This window comes from Castor canadensis, chromosome 8, assembly GCF_047511655.1.
Source record: "Castor canadensis chromosome 8, mCasCan1.hap1v2, whole genome shotgun sequence".
NCBI lineage: Eukaryota > Metazoa > Chordata > Mammalia > Rodentia > Castoridae > Castor > Castor canadensis.
The window spans coordinates 149672096-149690066 of record NC_133393.1 but is presented as its reverse complement, the minus strand read 5'-3'; the positions used below and the strand labels follow the sequence as shown (position 1 = coordinate 149690066).

Below are 17971 nucleotides of genomic sequence, written 5' to 3'. Positions count from 1 at the left end.
TCTGCCACACATCCCATGAGGCCTCTGTCAGGACGCCTGGGCTCTGAGGCATACTCTCTGCATGCCCTGTCCTTCAGGGCTACCACAGAGTCTCAGCAGGATCTTCAGGGCTGAGCCCAGGCAGCCTTCCTATGTGAGTTTGTCAAACAAATGATTTGAGGGACAAGATCAGAAGGGAAAAAAAAAAAAACTTGGAGCTGACAAAAACAACACAAAATGTCTGAGACCCGACATCTTTCCAGGAAACACCCCGCCCAGGGCATGGTTTTTGTTGCTGATAAAAATAGGGTGTTTTCTCAATCTTTGCAAGGGGTCCACAGGGGCTTTCTTAAAATGTAACTGAAGACATAGCTAATGGAAAGGAAACTGAGAGGCTGGGAATCGCAGATCATCTGTCAGGAGGCGATCACTGATGATTCAAGCTTGGTTGGTTGATAACTCGACCACTGGCCTGTGGTGCTGCCTTGGCACCCAGCATATAGTAGGTGTTCCGTGGACAGAGAGGGAATCAAATGACAGAGGGAACCCCGGAGCAAGAACACTAACCCTTGGCGGCTGGCACCTCAACAGTTTATGGGTCACTCCATCTACTGCTGTAGTCTGAACATTTGTGTTCCCTCTCCCCTCAAACACTCATAGGTCAAAATCCTAATACCCAAGGGAATGACATTAGGAGTTGCAGCCCTCAGGATTGAGATTAGCACTTTATAAAATGGGCCTAAGGGAGCTTTGGGCCCTTCTTCCTAAGAAGACTCAGCAAGGAGATGCATCTATGAGGCAGTGGGCCCTCACCTAGCACCAAACCCACCTGCACTTGACCTTGAACTTACAGACTCCAGAACTGTGAGAGATACATCACCCAACTCCCAGTCCGTTTGTGGCATTTTGTTAATGTAGAATGAATGGACCAAGACATCCAGATTTCCTCACACCTATCCCAGAAGCCCAGCAGGTTTCATATGGGTTATTAAGCCCATATGACTGACAAAGAAACTGACTGGACCCAGTCAGGCCAAGGTCAGAGTTCCAGGGGGGATTTCAAAGAAGAATGCTCAGTCAGCCACAAAGTCAAAGGATGGGCTGCAAAAACAGACCCTGGGAATGTAAATTAGTCCAGCCACTATGAAATCAGTAGGTTGGTACTCAAGAAACTAGAAATAGACTTACCTTATGACCCTGAAAAACCGCTCACGCATATATGCGAAGGTGTGTAAGTCAACATATAATAAAGACACCTGCATACCCCTGTTTATAACAGCACTATTTACAACACCCACGCTATGGAACCAGCCTAGGTGTCCAACAACCAATGACTGGATAAAGAAAATGTGGTACATACACATAATGGAGTATAATTCAGCCATAAAGAAGAATGAAATTATGTCGTTTGCAGGAACATGGATGGAACTAGACATCACCACATTAAGCAAGATAAGTCAAACCCAGAAAGGCAAATATTGCATGTTTCACTCGTATGTGGAATCTAGACCTAAAAAATAGTAATATGACATGACTGTGGAAGGGGAGGTGACTGGGGAGGACAAGTAAGAGGGGGTAGGGGGAAAGGAGAAGGTGACAGAAGGTGAATATGATAGAAGCACATTTTTTATATATATGTATGAAAATAACACAATGAAACCCACCAAAAACTGTTTAAAAGGGTGGGGGGGCTAAGAAAGTAATATAGACCAGATGAATTTGATCAAAGTATATTGTGTGCATGTGTGGAAATATCACAATGAATCCCCTTTGTACAATTAATTGATGCTAACAAAAAAATATAAAGTAAAGCCAAGCACCCGTGGCTCACACCTACAATCCCAGCTACTTGGGAGGCTGAGATCTGCAGAATCAAGGTTCAAGGCCAGCCTAGGAAAACAGTTTGTAAGACCCGCCCCCCTCCAAAATAACCAGAACAAATGGACTGGAGACATCCGTAACACTATGGATGTAAAAGAGCTCAGTCAATAAACCACTTAAGAGGCCAGGTTCCAACGGGACCAAGGGCCCTTCCATACTCCAAGAGGAGCAGGGCATGAGATTTTCCCCATTCCACCCTCCAGTCTCTCAGGCCATGTGGCATGGGTAGGGCTGACCTCACACTTGCCAGGGTGCAGGCCTTGACCTAGGTCTGGCCAATCAGAGCTCTGCATCTCTCAGACCCACTGTGATTGGCTCATGGATGAGCACATGTCTCCACAGCAGCCAATTCAAGTTGCAGAGGCTCAGTTTGAGCACCAGGACCTGGCTGGAAAGGAAAGGTGTCTTTCTAACTGCAGGGAGAAGGCTATGAGACTGGAGCTGCCAGTCACCACCCTACATAAAGAAGAAAGTTCTAGGGGCAGAGGCCAGCACTGGAGAAAGAGCACAGCTGTGGGATGGGAGCATAATCTGCGACATCTTGCAGGATCCTGGGGACCCCTAGGCTTTGCATTAAAGGAGCAGGTAGACTCTCAACCAGGCTTTGCATTCCCACCCATGGGACTCCGGGAATCCTGCCTGACTCATGCCTGACTAGAATCTGCTCCTCAGCCCCTACCCTGAGGAGCTCCCATCCCCTATGGCTGGCTACCATCCTGTTTCCATGGAAACAGGCCTGCACAGTGACCACCACCCCCTCCAATTCTGCCCCATATGTAAATGAAATAAACATTCACACTAAGATTCCCACTGGAACCTTCCCTGGTCCACGCCCACTCAATGCAGCTCATCTTAAGGAAAATGACTCTGGATACCCTCTCCCCCACTCAGCACTTCACACAACAAATAGGAAACCTGGAGCCTCCCCGACAGTCCTGGTCCAGGGCCAGGCTCTGGGGGGCTGCAGGATGATGACTGCCTCAGCCCTCCCGAGAGGGCAGTCAGACCAAGATGAATCAGAATACAAGGGTGCCCTGGGCCTTATCACACCTGGAGTCCTTCCCGGACCCCTCCCCCCATAATACACACAGAGCCACACAGGAGGAAGGCCAGCTCGATAGGCTTCTGGAAACAGCCCCAGTGGTGACCTCTGACCCCCCTGACCATGGCTGGGTCTGCTGGCATGCCCTGGCTTCTATGGAGTATTTGACTGTATATTTGCATGGTTGTATTTGACTGTAGATTTTTCAAGAGAGCACAGGCCCTTCCCAGCCAGCTGGGGAGAGCTCCAGAAGCACCCACCAGAGGCCGCAGCTTGGGGGACAGTGGAGGAAGAAACAAAGTGAGACCTCAGGAGAGGAAGTTGCCCACCTAACCAACATGTGTTCTCTCTTCTCTGATCTGGCCTGATCTGACAGAATAGCTCATGGTTGACTGAGCCAAGTTCAATGATGTTTTCTGCTTTTTTCACCTCACTACAGCTAAGGACGGCCGGCCATGAGACCCAGTTCTGGCCAAGTGTGCTGGGAAGGGGAGGAATCTGGGCAAGAAAATGTTTTCCTGATCCAAGTGGACAGGCTCAGCTGGCATAGGCCCATCTCTCGTCATCCTTCCTCCGGCCTTCAATTCAGACAGGACACCCACAGCTTCAGCCGCCACCTTGTGACCATGAAAGAAAGGCCTGAAAATTCTCAAGGATGTCAGCCCCCACACTGCAGAGATTTTGCCAGTAACCACCAAACTCAGAACTTGGTGCTGTGTCAGACAAACACTCAGGACTTGCTCGAGCTGCTTTTGGCTGGGTTTCTGTTACTTGCAGCCAAACGCATCAGTGACAAATACACCCAGCAAATTACATAGAACCAGGACCTGATCCCAACTGCTGGAGCCAAACAACTCCTAGCCTACCCCTTACCAGCCTGTGCCCTTGGACAAGTCACTCCCTGTCACCATGCCTCATGAAGTAAGTTCTCACTGACTATGGCCCCTCCCTCACAGAACTCATCTGAGAATTAAAGATGGGGGCCCCTGTGAGCACTCAACAAACAGCCCTGGGATAGTGTCTACAAGATTTTATTTCCCTTGCTTTTTAACATCCCACCAATGGGCACTCTGAACAAAAGAAACTCTCAGCTAGTAACCACACAGGGGACGTGCCTGCCTGATCTTTTTAGAAAGTTCAAAGCCTGGGCTGAAGAACAATTCTTATTGACTCTCTGTTTCCCAGGAGCAGGTAAGAGTGAGGGTGGGGAAGCTGTTTCCTGTACGCACTCAGAAGATGCTTCTAGAGTCCAATAAATCCTGACCTCTGGTCTCCTTCCCACCCTCTGGCCAGGGAGCTGAGTTACTGATACTACTGCAGTTTTTATTACTGTTGTTAGTGACCACAGAGTCACCACTGATCTGTTCACAAAGTGCTTCTTTTTGTCACAAGAATTATTCAGATCCTGGACACAGATGCAGGGATGGAGCCTCCCCATCCCCCCTGTGCATCTTCCCCTTCTTGAGGCTTCTGGAACTAAGGATTGTGATCTCTGCCTTCCCCCACAAGGCACTGCCATGAGAGTCAAAGGAGTCGGCTTCTGCAAGTATGGCCACTGCATCCGGGCCGCCTAGGTGTTGTTAAATACAGACTCCTCGGCCCTGCCATACCTGCCGTGTTCTGATCCCAAGATGGGGCCCTGGAATCTGCATTTTAACAGGTGCCCCACTGATCAGTAGAGACCAGTGAAAGCCTGTGAATGTGCTTCAGAAGCAGTTTCCTCCCCTTCTACCACGATCTTCACACACTTGTCCCTGGATAGGCTGCTCCATTTTCCACCCTGAGTCTCTCTCCAGGGACACTGTCATGGCTGGAAGCTGTCAAGAACTTTCAGGTGTAAGGCAGCGCCTGTTCCCAGCATCATCCACTGTAGGGGGGTCCTGCCGCTTCACTCTGGACAGGTCCCCACAGCCCCACCCCTGGCCTGGCTTTTCCAGAGACCAACTTCGAAATTCTTGGGGAAGCTTTTGACAGGGGTGCCAGAGGTGCCAGGCCTCTCCCCACAGCTGGCAGTGGCCATTTCATGTCTGGGCATGGAAGAGGAGGTAGAATTACCAGCCTAATGCACCAAGGGAGGTAGACAGACGAAGAATATCTCAAGTTCAATGAAAATGGAATTGAATATTTCAAGACCTCCTAATGGACGAAGAGTGCAGCTTGAGTGCAAGGGCAGTAAGGTGGTTCACCACATCTGAACAGCCGTGATGACCACAGCCTTGTCATGAGGGAGCAGAGTCAGAGCCACCAAGTTCAAAGCAGGGACTGAGTGAGCACAGGAAGTAGACAGTGAGTGACAGCTTAGGGCACCAGGAGATGAAAGTGTCTGTCATAAGTGCAGTTTGCTGTTTGGGTTTTTCTAAATCGTCCCCTATTAGGCCTAGGGTGGGAGAGACTGGTTTGGAGGGGGAACACCATCACAGGTCACCACAGTCCCACACTTCACCAGGGTAGGGGCAGTCCATCCCCTCTACCTGAAAGCCACTGTCGTCTGCCATCATCCTCGGGAGTGTGGGATCCTGTTCCCCAGCCAGGGACCACTTCCCACCCTCTGCCCTTAGGTGTGTCTTCCTCAGTAGCTTCCACCAGTCCTCCAGTGACAATCAGGTCCCTATCCCATGACCTGTGGGCTTCTGCACTTCTTGGCAACACAGTAGACCATAGTTTAGAACCTATCTGTGATGATCTGTTTTGTGTCTGTTTTCTAAACTCCAAGACATCATAAGATTCGTTTTTATGTCCCCACTGCCCTGCACAAGGCCTGGCATGTAGGTGGTGCTCAATAAATGTTCATGTAATGAATGAATGGTACCATCCAGCAGAAGCCCCAGGAAGATGAGTTTTAACTCAGTGAAAGAAAGAACTTTCTAGTGCATTAGGCTGTGCCAACTTGACATTGGTGGCCTTGCAAGGTGGTAAATTCACTACAGTGATTACATGCAAGTAGGGGCCGGTCTCTGGTCCCAGGTAGGTGGCCCTCATGGCCACGCTGGATGTGGAGATGAGGGCAGTGACCTCTAAGGCACTTTCCAACTCAGTGGTTCTGCATCACCCAACCCACACCCTACCTCCCCACAACCCCTCTCCCCTGTAGCTCAAAGGAGTCAGTAATTTGGGGAAGGGGCGAGGCGGGAATAGAGGAACCATCCTTGGGCTGTCAGGCTGCTGCTCTGGAAACGTTTATAGCACCAAGCCTGGTGGGACTGTGGGAGATGGGAAGCAGCTCTGGGCTTGGTGGGAACCAGGACCCAGGGTTGGGCTCTGGATCCCGGAGCTGTGACCCCCATCCTTCTCTCTCCACCCATACCGTCCCTAGGCACAAAGGACCAGGAGAACCCTGAGGTCTGGTTCACTAAGTCCCCAGCTTCCAGCATAGAGCGGGGCACATGCATGCTTCCCAACTCAAAAAAGTCTCCATTGAGCCTGACCTCCCTGCCAGGAGCACCTACATCATCTGTAGGTCCCAGGATAGGAGCAGGCACAGGACCCCTGCTTCATAAGATCAGAATGCAAAGTTGGGCACGGTGGGTCACACCTGTAATCCCAGCTATTTGGGAGGTAGAGATGGGGAGGATCCTGGTTCAAGGCCAACTCAGGCAAAAAGTTCACAAGACCCCATCTCAAACAATAAAAACCTGGGCACAAAGGTGCACACCTGTCACCTCAGCCCCTAGGGAAGCACAAACAGGAGGATTGTAGTCCAGGCCAGCCAGGGCATAAAGCGAGACCCTATCTGAAAAATACCTAAAGCAAAAGGGCTGGAGGTGTGTGGCTCAAGTGGTAGAGCACCTGTCTGGCAAGCATAAGGTCCTGAGTTTAAACTCTAGTAGAAGGGGGCAGGGGTGGGGGGAATGCAAACCCATCCATTGCATGCCAGCCTCATGCCCAGCCCTCACTGAGCTCTGGAGGATGTGCCTAGCAGACCCGATCCCAACTGTCCACCTCCATGACAAGGACCAAAAGACAAGATCAAACTGAGACCTCATGGCAATGTTGAGGGCAGACAGGCTCCTCACCCTGGAGCTTAGGGCTCCATTGCCTTTGTTTAGAACTAAGAGCAGACAGGAGGGATCTAAGCAACAGAGCAGAGGCCGCAGGCCAGCGGTGAGCATGGGATGCTCGCGGGTGGTGCACTGTGGAGCCAGCAGAGCCAGGCTTCCCCAACGTCAAGAGACGTTATCCTAAAACTCGGAAAAAGGCCCAGGGAGGGCAGGATTTCTGCTGGGCTTTCGCAGCATACTTTTAGAGACCGCTCCGTGGGTTATTTCATTGTCTAGGGGAATTCACCTTTGTGTGAGTCCCCATTTCCCGTTAATGAAAGATCTGGATCCTGTGGAATCGCATGTCAACTTGTAGATTTTTAAGGAGCCAGTCACCAAAGGCTGCGGTTTTCTCACCTGCAGGTCGGTGAGGCTCCCATTCTCACCTCGCCCTCCTCCCACAAGCTTTCTCTGCTGCCGGCTTCCAAATTCCGCTGGCCGCCCTCCTTAATGAGCAGAATAATCAGCCATACACGTGAGCACTTAGGTTTGTGGGAGGGCCATTTTCCTAATGTTGGGAAATTACACTTTGACACGGGTTACTTCCAGAATCAGGAAGGGGCTTTGAAGAAGCCTAGTTGGCGTCCATAAGGAGATCTGGGTGAATATGGAATCCATAAAACAAGAACGGGCACGAGCCGGGTTGAAAAATGAACTCTGAGAACAGGGGATGAAGAGACAAGGACATGGATGGCCCCGGCAGGGGCAGTGAAGGGGAGAGAGGCCTGTCAGAAGGCCAGGGCCCACTTTCAGACCCACAGCCAGGAATTCACCCCATGACAGGTGAAATCAGAGAGGAAAGACGTGCTGAAGAGAAAACCCAGCAAGCTTCTAGTCAGGAAAAAGCCCACTGTCTTCAAGAAAGGAGACCAGGATGCTCCTGTGTGCCCTACAGCCCCACTGTGTCCCGCGCACAGCACAAGGCAGTCAGGCTCAATGTGTTGGTGCACACCTGCAATCCCAGCTACTCGGGAGGCAGAGGCAAGAGGATCTCAAGTTCAAGGCCAGCCCTGGGGAGAATTAGCCAGACCAAAACAAAAATAACAAAAACAAAAATGTGAACAAAAGGGCTGGCAGCATGGCTAGCTCCTACTAGCAAGAGCAAGGCCCCGAGTTCAATCCTTAGTACTGAAAAAAAAAAAATCATGATTCTAGAACAGAGCAGACACAAATTTCCTTCCACTCTGAGATCAAAGGGACATATTTGGACAGGCAAGACTAAGAAATGATACTTTCTCATCCCTTTTCTTTGAAAAACTACTTAAAGGTTTTCTCCAGTCAATCCAAAATGGGAAGAAGGCACCTGGCAAAGGGGGTGACACGGTCCCCAAGAAACCATCAAAACCTGCCTGTTTCTACTTAGGTTCAAACCCCGACTCCCCAGCTCAGCAGGGAGGCAAATGGCTGCGCCTTCTCAGTGGCAGTGCACACACAGGTACACACTCGTGCACATGTGACACACACAGACTCACACTCACGGCCTGCAGCCTTCTCCCCGCCTCACCTCGGCTGTGTTGATCCATGACTGGGCACCGTTAGGCAATCCTTCAACTTCTGTCTGTCAACTCCTCAGCCCCCGAGTGTGTTAACTGCGCTTAGTGAATCACAGCGCTTTGCCCAGCGCCCTGGTCCAGAGTGTGAAGACACAGTCATGGGGAGCTGTTGGACGCCTGTCCCGGACATGAGCGGGGAAGGAACAGCCTGTGTCCTCTTCGCCCAGTGTCCAGGGGGTGCCCATACTCCCTAGAGCCCACCGCCCCCAGTTGCTCGATGGATCCCAAGGAGCAGGACAGAGGAAGCCTGTGCAGGACGGGGTCCAGAAAGCACCAAACAGGCTAAGTTGTAATGTGGTCAGCTCCGATAGTGGCTTGTGGGGTTTTTTTGTTGTTTTTTTGAGCGAGATCTCGCTCTATTGCCCAGGCTGGTCTGGAACTCCTGGACTACATGATCCTCTCGCCTCATGCTGCCTTTGTCTTGTTGGAAGTGGCCAGCGCTGAGGGCAAGGTGGTGTGGAGTCTGCCTTCTGCCTCCACTGGTTGAGTGATCAGGGTGACAAGATAACAACTGTGGCTAACATGGAGTGGTGCTCTTTCTGACGTAGGGACACTTTTCATTCCCATTTTCTAGATGAGAAAATGGAGGCTCAATCAGGTTGTCAATTTCCCAAAACTATAGAGTTATTCAGCTTAAAACAGACCCAGTGTCAGCTGGCAGGGCAGGAAGACACAGAACTTCAGGAAGGACATCTGTCCATCCAGGCCAGTTATCAAAGGACCCCGTTCCTCCCACCCTAGGGCCCAGAAGGCCCCCATTCCCCCACAGCATCGTCACCATCTCCAGGAAGACTGCAGGCTGGCTACACAACAGGCGACACACACTGCAGGTCACACTCACTGTCGATGGCCGATACCTACCCTGCCATGACGATGAAGAAGTCCAGGCGGTTCCACGTGTCTCCAAGGTAGCACTTCTTGCCAAAAATGCCCAGGGCCACCATCTTCAGCACCATTTCCATGGCAAAGAAGATGAAAATGAAGTCGTCGAACAACTGCCAGGCAGGAGGAAGAAAGCAAGGGGCCATGTGAATTCTAGAGCAGGATTCGGGGGGCCAGAGGCACAGTGTGAGGTGGGGACATGGGTGTGGACACATGGACCTGGGAAAGACCAGGAAACTCCCTCCCAGGGGCAGGAAGAGACTCTCAGAGACCCTGCTTCCAATGCAATCATCTCACAGACGAGGAGACCAACACCCAGAGAGGGGAATGAACTTGCTCCAGTCACACAGCCTTAGCCCAGGGTAACAAGGAACCCAGATGGCAGAGTCAGGTGCTCTCCCAAAACTGCCCTAACAATTGCCATGCACTGGGTGAGACACTGGACCTGCACTCTCTCTCCTAATTCTCACAATGATGACTCCCAGGTGGCACCATTTTAGACATGAGGAAACTGAGAGTCAGAGAAATTAAGTGACTTGTTCCAGATCACACAGCAGATGCTTGGCACAATCAGGAATGAACTCAGGTTTGGCCCCACAGCCCTCCTGAAATGAGCCTAATGGCACCCTGGCCAGGTGCAGGCCTCAACACTACCTCCTCTGCTCACAGAGGAGACGCCAGGTATGTCCCTAACCGAGCACTCGGGTGAGTGGCCATGAGCTGAAGCCTTGGCACATGGTGGGAGTCCTCTTTCCAGGATCAGTGAGGCTGCATTCAACTCCATCAGCCTACTCCTACTTGTGCCTGGATGGAGGCAGGCAATGGGAAAGGGTGAGTCCCAGCCAGTTCTGACTAGACCTGGGGCTGGCTGAGGAACTTGCTGCCCACAAAGACCCCAGAGCCACCCAGAGATTCTCACCTCCTGTGTCTGGGATGGGGACAGGGCTGTGGATTTTAACACGTGCCCCAGGAGACTCTGTGGCCCAGGCTGGCTGGGAACTACTGAGTTCTGAGAGACTCAGGAAGCAGAGAGCAGCTCCTCCCAGGGATCTGCTTTCCCAGAGAGAGGCACTGAATTCCACAGCTGCAAAATGGGTACAACCCAGCACCCTGCACTAAGGGTGTGCACCCCCCTGCACGGCGCCATGCAGGTGCCAAGGGTCAGGTCCCACCTGGGAACTTGGGAGGTAAGAATGGGAGAGCTGCCGGAGACCACTCCTAAAGGGCACTGAGGCAGTTATGGGGCTTGGTGCTTATTCCAGGAGCACTGGGGAGCCAAGTCAGGCTTTAGGCAGAGGAGCATCAGCCACTGTGCTTTACAGCAATGGGGGGATGGAGTGAGGAGCCTGGGATCGGGAACCAGGAGGAGGCTGGTGGGCACCCAGATGGGAAAAGGTGGGGGTTGTGCTATCGCCAAGGCTCCAAGATGGGGAGAGGGGTGGAGGGGAGGGGGCAGGAGGAAGATGAGAAGCAGGGCTGGGGCCGGGCTCACCTGCAGAATCTTGCAGCGCTCTGACAGGCAGTCCATGTCATCACACGGCTGGTACATGCCGAGGGTCACGCAGTTCAGCAAGATCACCAGCATGCTGATGCATTCAAACCACGTGCTCAAGAGTCAAGGGCAAAACAGTGGGGGACACAACCGCAGGGTGTGCCCTGGAAAGCGACAGCCCAACCCCCCAGACACAGACACTTGCCTCATTCCAGTCCCCCCAGCCACATCCCTGGATGGTCAGTGCCCAGGTAGCCAAAGGCATCCCTGTCGCAGCAGGCATGGCCACCTGGGCCAAAACCATCCAGGGACCAAACTCCACTAAGCCACCACCTGAGGACCCCATGCACCAGCCTGAGCCCACAGGCCCAGGAAGGAAGTGGTTCCCCAAAAGTGGCAGATAGGGACCCCAGCCTCTGCCATCTGACTGCCACCGCCTCCTGCCTCTGACTACCTTCTCCCTGACCACACCCCTCCCTCTCTGCCAAGGCCTGGTCTGTCCTCTGCAGTGGCGGAGACTGGATGGCACCAATCCTCCTCACCCAACACTAACCAGTGGGACTGGAGATCACAGCCACTGTGGCTGCTGCTCCTAGGCCAACCCCACCCCATGGGGGGCTCAAGCCTCCCCAGGTCTGCCCAGGCTGGAAGTCTCCTGCAGCCAGGGAGTCTAGAGATCGTCCTAATCCAACCTCAGGCAGGGTCAGGATGAAGGGACCCCTCCAGCACCCAAGCCAGTTGGAGCACCTCACAGACGCCCCTCCCCTATTCATGGCTCCTCTCAGGACGTGGTCAATTGTGTCCTGTCCCACCACTATCTGTCCACCCAACCCCAGAACTAGGTAGTCAGCAGAATATGAGAGGGCACACCTGTAATCCCAGCTACTCAGGAGATAGAGGTAGGAGGATCTCCAGTTTGAAGCCAGCCCAGGCAAAGTTAGAAAGTGTCTTTCTCAACAGCAAAATAAAAACTTCACTGTCACCTCCTTTAAGTCTCCCCCCCAACTACCTCTTCAACCCCAGGGTCCCTTCCCCCAGAAATTTACAGACAGCAACCAGCATGTCTCATTGACACACTCATTGTCTCTGTCCACATTCCAGGGCACAGGGATTTTTGCATTCAGCAGGAGCTCAATAAAGGTTTGTTTCATGAACACTTATGTCCCCCTGGCCCCAGCCACCATGACCCCCAGCGATTCTTGAGTGCATCTGAAGAACTCTCACACTTGACCAGCTCCACGGAGCCACACCAGCCAGCTCTCAGCCAGACCCCACCTGCACTGAGGGAGGGGTGGGGGGAGCCCCTCCTGCCTGCTGGGAGCCCCTCTTGGTTTCCATGGCAACAGCTCCTCCCACCCCAGCCCTCGCTCACCTTGGGATGCCCCTTCTCAGTCGCCTCCCTCCAGTCCCTGCCCTGCTCCTCTCTGTCCTCCGCTCACCCGGCTGCCACTCTCCTGCCACAGCCTGTAATTAATTTCAGTCACTGCCAGGGCCTCCTTCTAGCCTGAGCACCATTCCGGCAGCAGCTTCATCAGTAATTAACTTTCTTGAAGTTCAAACGTCCTAATTACCAGTGAACGTCCCCATTCCCCTTGCTCTGCCCCACTCGCCTCCCTCTCCTTCAGCCGCATCTCTGCCGCCTCCTCTGCCCCTCCTGCCCGGGTGCACTTGGCAGAGCCTGGGGTCCCCACTGCTTCCTCACCAGGGCCCTGCATGCATCCAGGGAAACCAGGGGCCCTCCTGCATCACACAGGGCTGAGATGCGTACCAGACCCGCTGGGCTCCGCTCTGGGATGTGCGTGTGTCTGGTCTCTGTCCACAGCCTCCCCTCCCTTGTCACAGTGTCTCACACCAGCCTGCTTCAGCCTCTTCTGGAGCTCTGCTCTGGCCTCTGCCCCTCAGGTGCCCCACACGATGACCTCAGTGACCAGGCGCCTGTGTGTGCCCAACACTGCTGAGTATTTCACCTACTGAATCTCACACTCTGTGATAAGCCCACTTTACAAAACAAGGAAACTGAGACACAGAGTGGGGTGGATTTGCCCAAGGTCACTGGCTGAAAAGAGGCAGAGCTGAGACACTACACCAGAGCCTGCTTTTTCTTGCCCCCGAGCCCATTCGTACCTGCCAGATTCATCTGTCTGAAACACAGCTCTAATTTTGCCTCTCTCCTGCTCAAGAGTCCTCTGCGGCTCCCTATCTTCCCCCTCACCTGACACCCGAGGCCTCCAAGACTCTGACCTCAATGAACTCTACTGCTGAATCTCTCACTGGCCGTGGCACACACTGAACCCCTTGCTGGCCCCAAGCATAACCTTTGTACATGCTTTTCCTTCCCTGTAGACAAACCCCTACCCAGCCTTCACAGCCCATTCATTTGAATTTTCCCAGGATGCACCTATTGCCCATCCCAAAGTGGTGTTGGGGCTTCTCTTTGGAGGTCCCCCCTGGCCACTTGGTCCAGCACATATCACAGTAATAAACTTGGCAGTCACCATGACTACTGTGTGCCAGGCACCCTAGGGACGCGACCTTAGCTGTCACCACAGTCCACTGAGGATAAAGGAGGAAACAGGTCTGGAAGATATACAAGGTCACCAGCATCCCAAACGATCTGACTCAAAGCCCTCGTCCACTCAAGAGCCCCAGAGGGCAGATGAAGCTGCTCTCATCCCTAGACAGCTCAGCTTCAGGCCTTCAGGCATGGATGGCCTAGTCCCCTGGCCCTGGCGCTCAGGGAATCCCAGATGGCAGGCCTGAACCAACTCCAAGAGTCTCGAGGCTCAGAAGTCAGGCCAGAGCTGGCAAGGCTGCCCACAGCTCCTGACGTGCTCCCCGCCGGGGGTGGGGATCAAAAGCTTCAGCAACCCTTGAAGTGCGACCAGACCATGCGGTGTGGGGTAGCAGTGGTCAGAGGGAGCCAAGGCCTCCGGGCTGAGTGGCTTGGTGGCCTGGTCCAGTGCCTACTGCTCTGCTCCCAGCATCAGTCATATGGACCAGGGAGCTCAGAGCATAGCAGACCAAGCCTCAGGGTTGTGGGACAACACGAGGGAGGGCAGAGGCCCTGAGAGCGCAGTATGGGATTTCTAGGCAAAAAAGCATGCGTGGACTCGAACGCTATCTCCACAAGTGCAAGAGTCTTCAATGGCTCCCCATTGCCTCTCACGGTGAAACACAAAGCCCCCCAGCTGGCACCTAAGACCATACAGTGGGGCCATCCCCTCTACTTACATCACCACCAGACCCTCACTCCTGTTTGGGTGACTTGTGTCACAAAGCAGCCCCGATGAGAGCCTTGGAGAGTGACAGATGCACCCCACATACACAATGCACATATGGGAAACGGGGACAGAGATCCGCCCAAGCCTCGTACGGAGCCCACAGCTGAAATGACGTCACGACACAACCCACCTACAGCTTTACAAACCCACCCCACACCCTTTGCTTCCCACGTGTCCTGGCTCTGGATGTGCCATCACTCACTCAAGACAGTCACACAACAGTCATTCATGCTGATGAGATCCCTGACAGGCAGCCAGGAGCGCCTCTGAGGACGCAGATGGGGGGACAGATCGATGTGATTCGATCAATGCGGTTTCCTTGGCAGGTGAAGCTGGTCCAGACACCGGCCTAGGGAAGAGAACAACCAGCGCCTCCCACCCCACACCTCGGCCCCACCACCAGCCTCCCCAGGGACCCAGACCTGCCCCCCACTTCCCAAAGTCCTCAGCTCAGAGCCAAGCAGGGAACTGATGAGCATACATGGAGCGCCTGCTGTGTGCCAGGCACCCGGTAATAACAGAAATGAGAGCGAACATTTCTGAAGTGGTCCTGAGCTCCCGTCTGCTGAGGAACCTCGTATCTTAGTTAAACCTGACGCCAGGCACGGGTGGCAAGGAACCGAGGCGGCCCCGGCACACAGAGCCCACACAGCCCAGCATACCTCAGGCCCAGGCCTGGCCAGGAGGGTTCAGCAGACCCAGCTGTCTTCCAACAGGGCCAGGGCTGTCCCCCTCCCCGGAGAGGACAGAAAATCCCTATTGGTATTTTCTGCTAGTGGCTTATGTGCCCTTCAGTAGAAGATAAAAGGTGTCATTACAAATCTTACTGCGGGTGCCAGCCATCTCCTCTCACGGTCTCTCAAAGAGTCAGTCAACTCAGGACTGGGACTTCTACAAGGCTCCCAAACTGGTGGATTTTATGTGACCTCCACGTTGCAGACAGAAAAACTGAGGCAGCCAGAGCTGGCCCTGGGGACCAGGCAGGCAGTATGTGGAAAGGCAGGATTTGTGCCGAGTCTTGCTGGCTCCAGAGCCAATGGTCACATACGGGCTGATGCCCACTCAGCACCTGGGACCTGGGTCCCTGGACTGGTGAGTGCTCAGTGGGACTGTGCTTTTCCCTTGTGGCCCACAGCCAGGCAAGCAGAGTGAGGGTGGCCACCAGTCCATCTGGCTGTGCCCCTGCTGGTGTCCAGTCCTGTGTGGCATCCAGGAGGGTCAGGAAGGGCCCTTGCAGGGTCAAGACCTTATCTGCAGGGAGAGGTTGTGGAGGGGACCCCAGCCAGTAGGAGGCCGAGCTGGAAGGGAACATGCATCTCCCACTCTACACCCAACCGGAGTCTTGAGATGTGGACAGAAGCAAGGGACAGGGGAAGCCCTCAGGCCAGGGGTCCCGGTCACACCTCTCAGGTTCCAGCCAGAGGAGTGAGCGAGTGGATGGACAATGGCCCACCCGGGGCAGACCCCACAGGGCAGTGCCCCTCCAGGAGCCAGCCAGAGGCCTGCAGTTTCCATGGTGACCGCTCCCTCCCCCTGCCTGGCTGACAGGCATGGTTTCTGGGGGGGAGGGTGCTGACAGGCGTGGGGAGGGGGTGGAAATGCTGGGTTTGGCGGGGGCGGCCCAAGTTTATTGTTATTTTTGTCAAATCTGAAATCTGATCCATTTCCCAGGGTTGGGCTCAGTTGTCTAAATAAGCCAGGTGGAGGAAGGGGCCTGGGCTGCAATCCTGCACGGGGCAGGGGAGGGGGCACTGCCCCTCTACCCAGCTCCCTCCCGGTTGGTCTCCCAGTTGGACTCCACTGTGCCCAAGAAAGGGGAGCTCAGGCTGTACCTCAGAGGCCTGAGGTTACACACCTGTATTCTCAAGTCAGTCCTGTGCTTCTCTGAGACTAGATCCACAGGCATCTATGAGCACCTGCTGTATACGAGGTGTGTGCATTGGGGTACTGAGATGAAGCTTGGCTCCCTCCCCTCAGGTGCCCGGGTATGTGTCTGCTCCAGGATGGGCAGCGAGGTATGATTGTGTTGCAGGAGCGGCAGTCACGGTGGTTACCATGCTCAAATGCCAACTACATTCTAGGCCTGGGACTTTAAAAAGATACTCATTCACTCATTCGTTCATTTATTCATTCATTCAACTAATCTTTACAGTCAACGCCACTCTGGAAAGCTGTTTGGTAGTGTCTACAAAAGCTAAACAGACCCAAGTTGAGGGGAGCCAGACATAAAGACCAAGATGCTACTAAACACCTATAATGCAGAGGACAGCCCCTGTCACAAAGAGTTATGAAGCCCAAAATGTCAACAGTGCCAAGGTTGAGAAGCTCTACAAGACCTCCCTATAGTGGAATACTATACAGCCAAGAAAAAGAACATGTGACAACAACATAGATGAATCTCTGTTGGTAACAGAAGCCAGACACAACAGAGCAAATAATGTGTGAATCTAATTAGACGAAGTTAGAAACCAGGTGAAGTTAATCTACAGCGAGATCAAGACAGCAGTAACTTACGGAGAGTAGCCATGAGGAATGGGTAATGAGGAAGCTTCCAGGGGCTGGAAATGCTTTTGGCCTGAGTGGTGACCATAGGAGAGGAGTTCCCAGGAAGTATCTGGGCTGTACACTAAGATTTGTGAGCATTACTGCCCACATATTTTATCTCAATAAAAAATGGAGCAAGAAATGAAGACCAACTGCTCTAAGGAAAAATCAAAGTGCAGCTATTTAAAGGAAAAAAACTCCACAAGCATCATGCTGCAGCATCTGCTGTCTCCAACCTCCACAGACCTTCACCACAGCCCTGCAAGGGGGGCACCGTCCGTGCTCAGGGCCTTCTTGAGGCTGCAGTCGGAGAGGGAGCCCACGCCACCCATCTCCAGATCTCTGTATAAGGATCTGTTCTGCCCGTGCCCACAGCGACAGGCATGGCAGACACTAGGACACCCACTTCAGACATGGAAAGGAAGGTCCAGAGATGGTGAGACTTGCTCAAAATGACACAGTGGTTAAGCTGGGGCAGAAACCAGCTCCACAAATGAACAGAGCTGCTGGGCAGGCTCCCTGCACTTAGGGTTACAAGCAGCTCCCCTCAGGACAAGCAGCCAGGCCTAGCTGGTTTTGCAGACAGGCTCCAGAGTCTCTGTGGACTAGGATCCCTTGGGGTGGGGTTGGGGGACAGAGAGCAAGTCTCCCTCCCTCCCTCCCTTCTTCCCTCCCTTCCTTGTCCCTGGCCCCAGCCCACTTCTCAGAGTCCCCATCAATATGGGAGCTCGCTGGATCTGGCCAAAGCCTCTGATCACAGATGCCCAGCAAGCCACCGTGCCCAGCACAGACAGCCGGAGTGGGGGAGGAGAAGGTAGGGAACGGGAGTGCCAGGATGGAAGAAAACCCAGGACGATGGCCCACAGGAAGAAGCTCAGGCCAAGATGTCCCAGTCACTGCTTCAGCCTCAAGTGAAGAGAAGGGCTGGGCAGGCCCTGGGGACAGAGTCCCTCAGCCTGGGCTGACCAGCCTCAGGAGCCATGAGTCCTGGCAGGCCGTGAAGACGCCTCCTCTGCTCCCTCCAGCAGCTACTGAGCTGGCCTGGTCCTCACCCCACACACGCTGTGCTCTTTGGGAACAGAAGCATGGCCACTGATCTTGAACCCGGAGCCCTACCTGGAACACAGGAATGGGCTGTGGAAAGGAGTGAGACCCCTGTGGCTTGGAGGCACCAAGGAGTTGAGGCAGGGGTTTCTGCTGGGGAAGGATTTGCATCCTCCTCTCCTGTCCTGAACTCTCTCCTCTCCTTTCCAGCATCTGTCACTCGTTCTTATTAATTC

General features: G+C 53.6%; 1 protein-coding gene across 1 annotated transcript in view; it reads right to left on the bottom strand.

Annotated features, from left to right (window-relative positions):
- The window catches only part of Cacna1i (calcium voltage-gated channel subunit alpha1 I), a 103074-nt gene that overhangs the window by 62913 nt on the left and 22190 nt on the right, over positions 1 to 17971 (bottom strand). The window contains exons 3-4 of the mRNA XM_074084532.1: positions 10867 to 10979; positions 9354 to 9487 (exon numbers count right to left, since the gene is read on the bottom strand). Of these exons, the coding sequence (XP_073940633.1) occupies positions 9354 to 9487; positions 10867 to 10979 (247 nt within the window). The remainder of the gene's footprint in view (positions 1 to 9353; positions 9488 to 10866; positions 10980 to 17971) is intronic.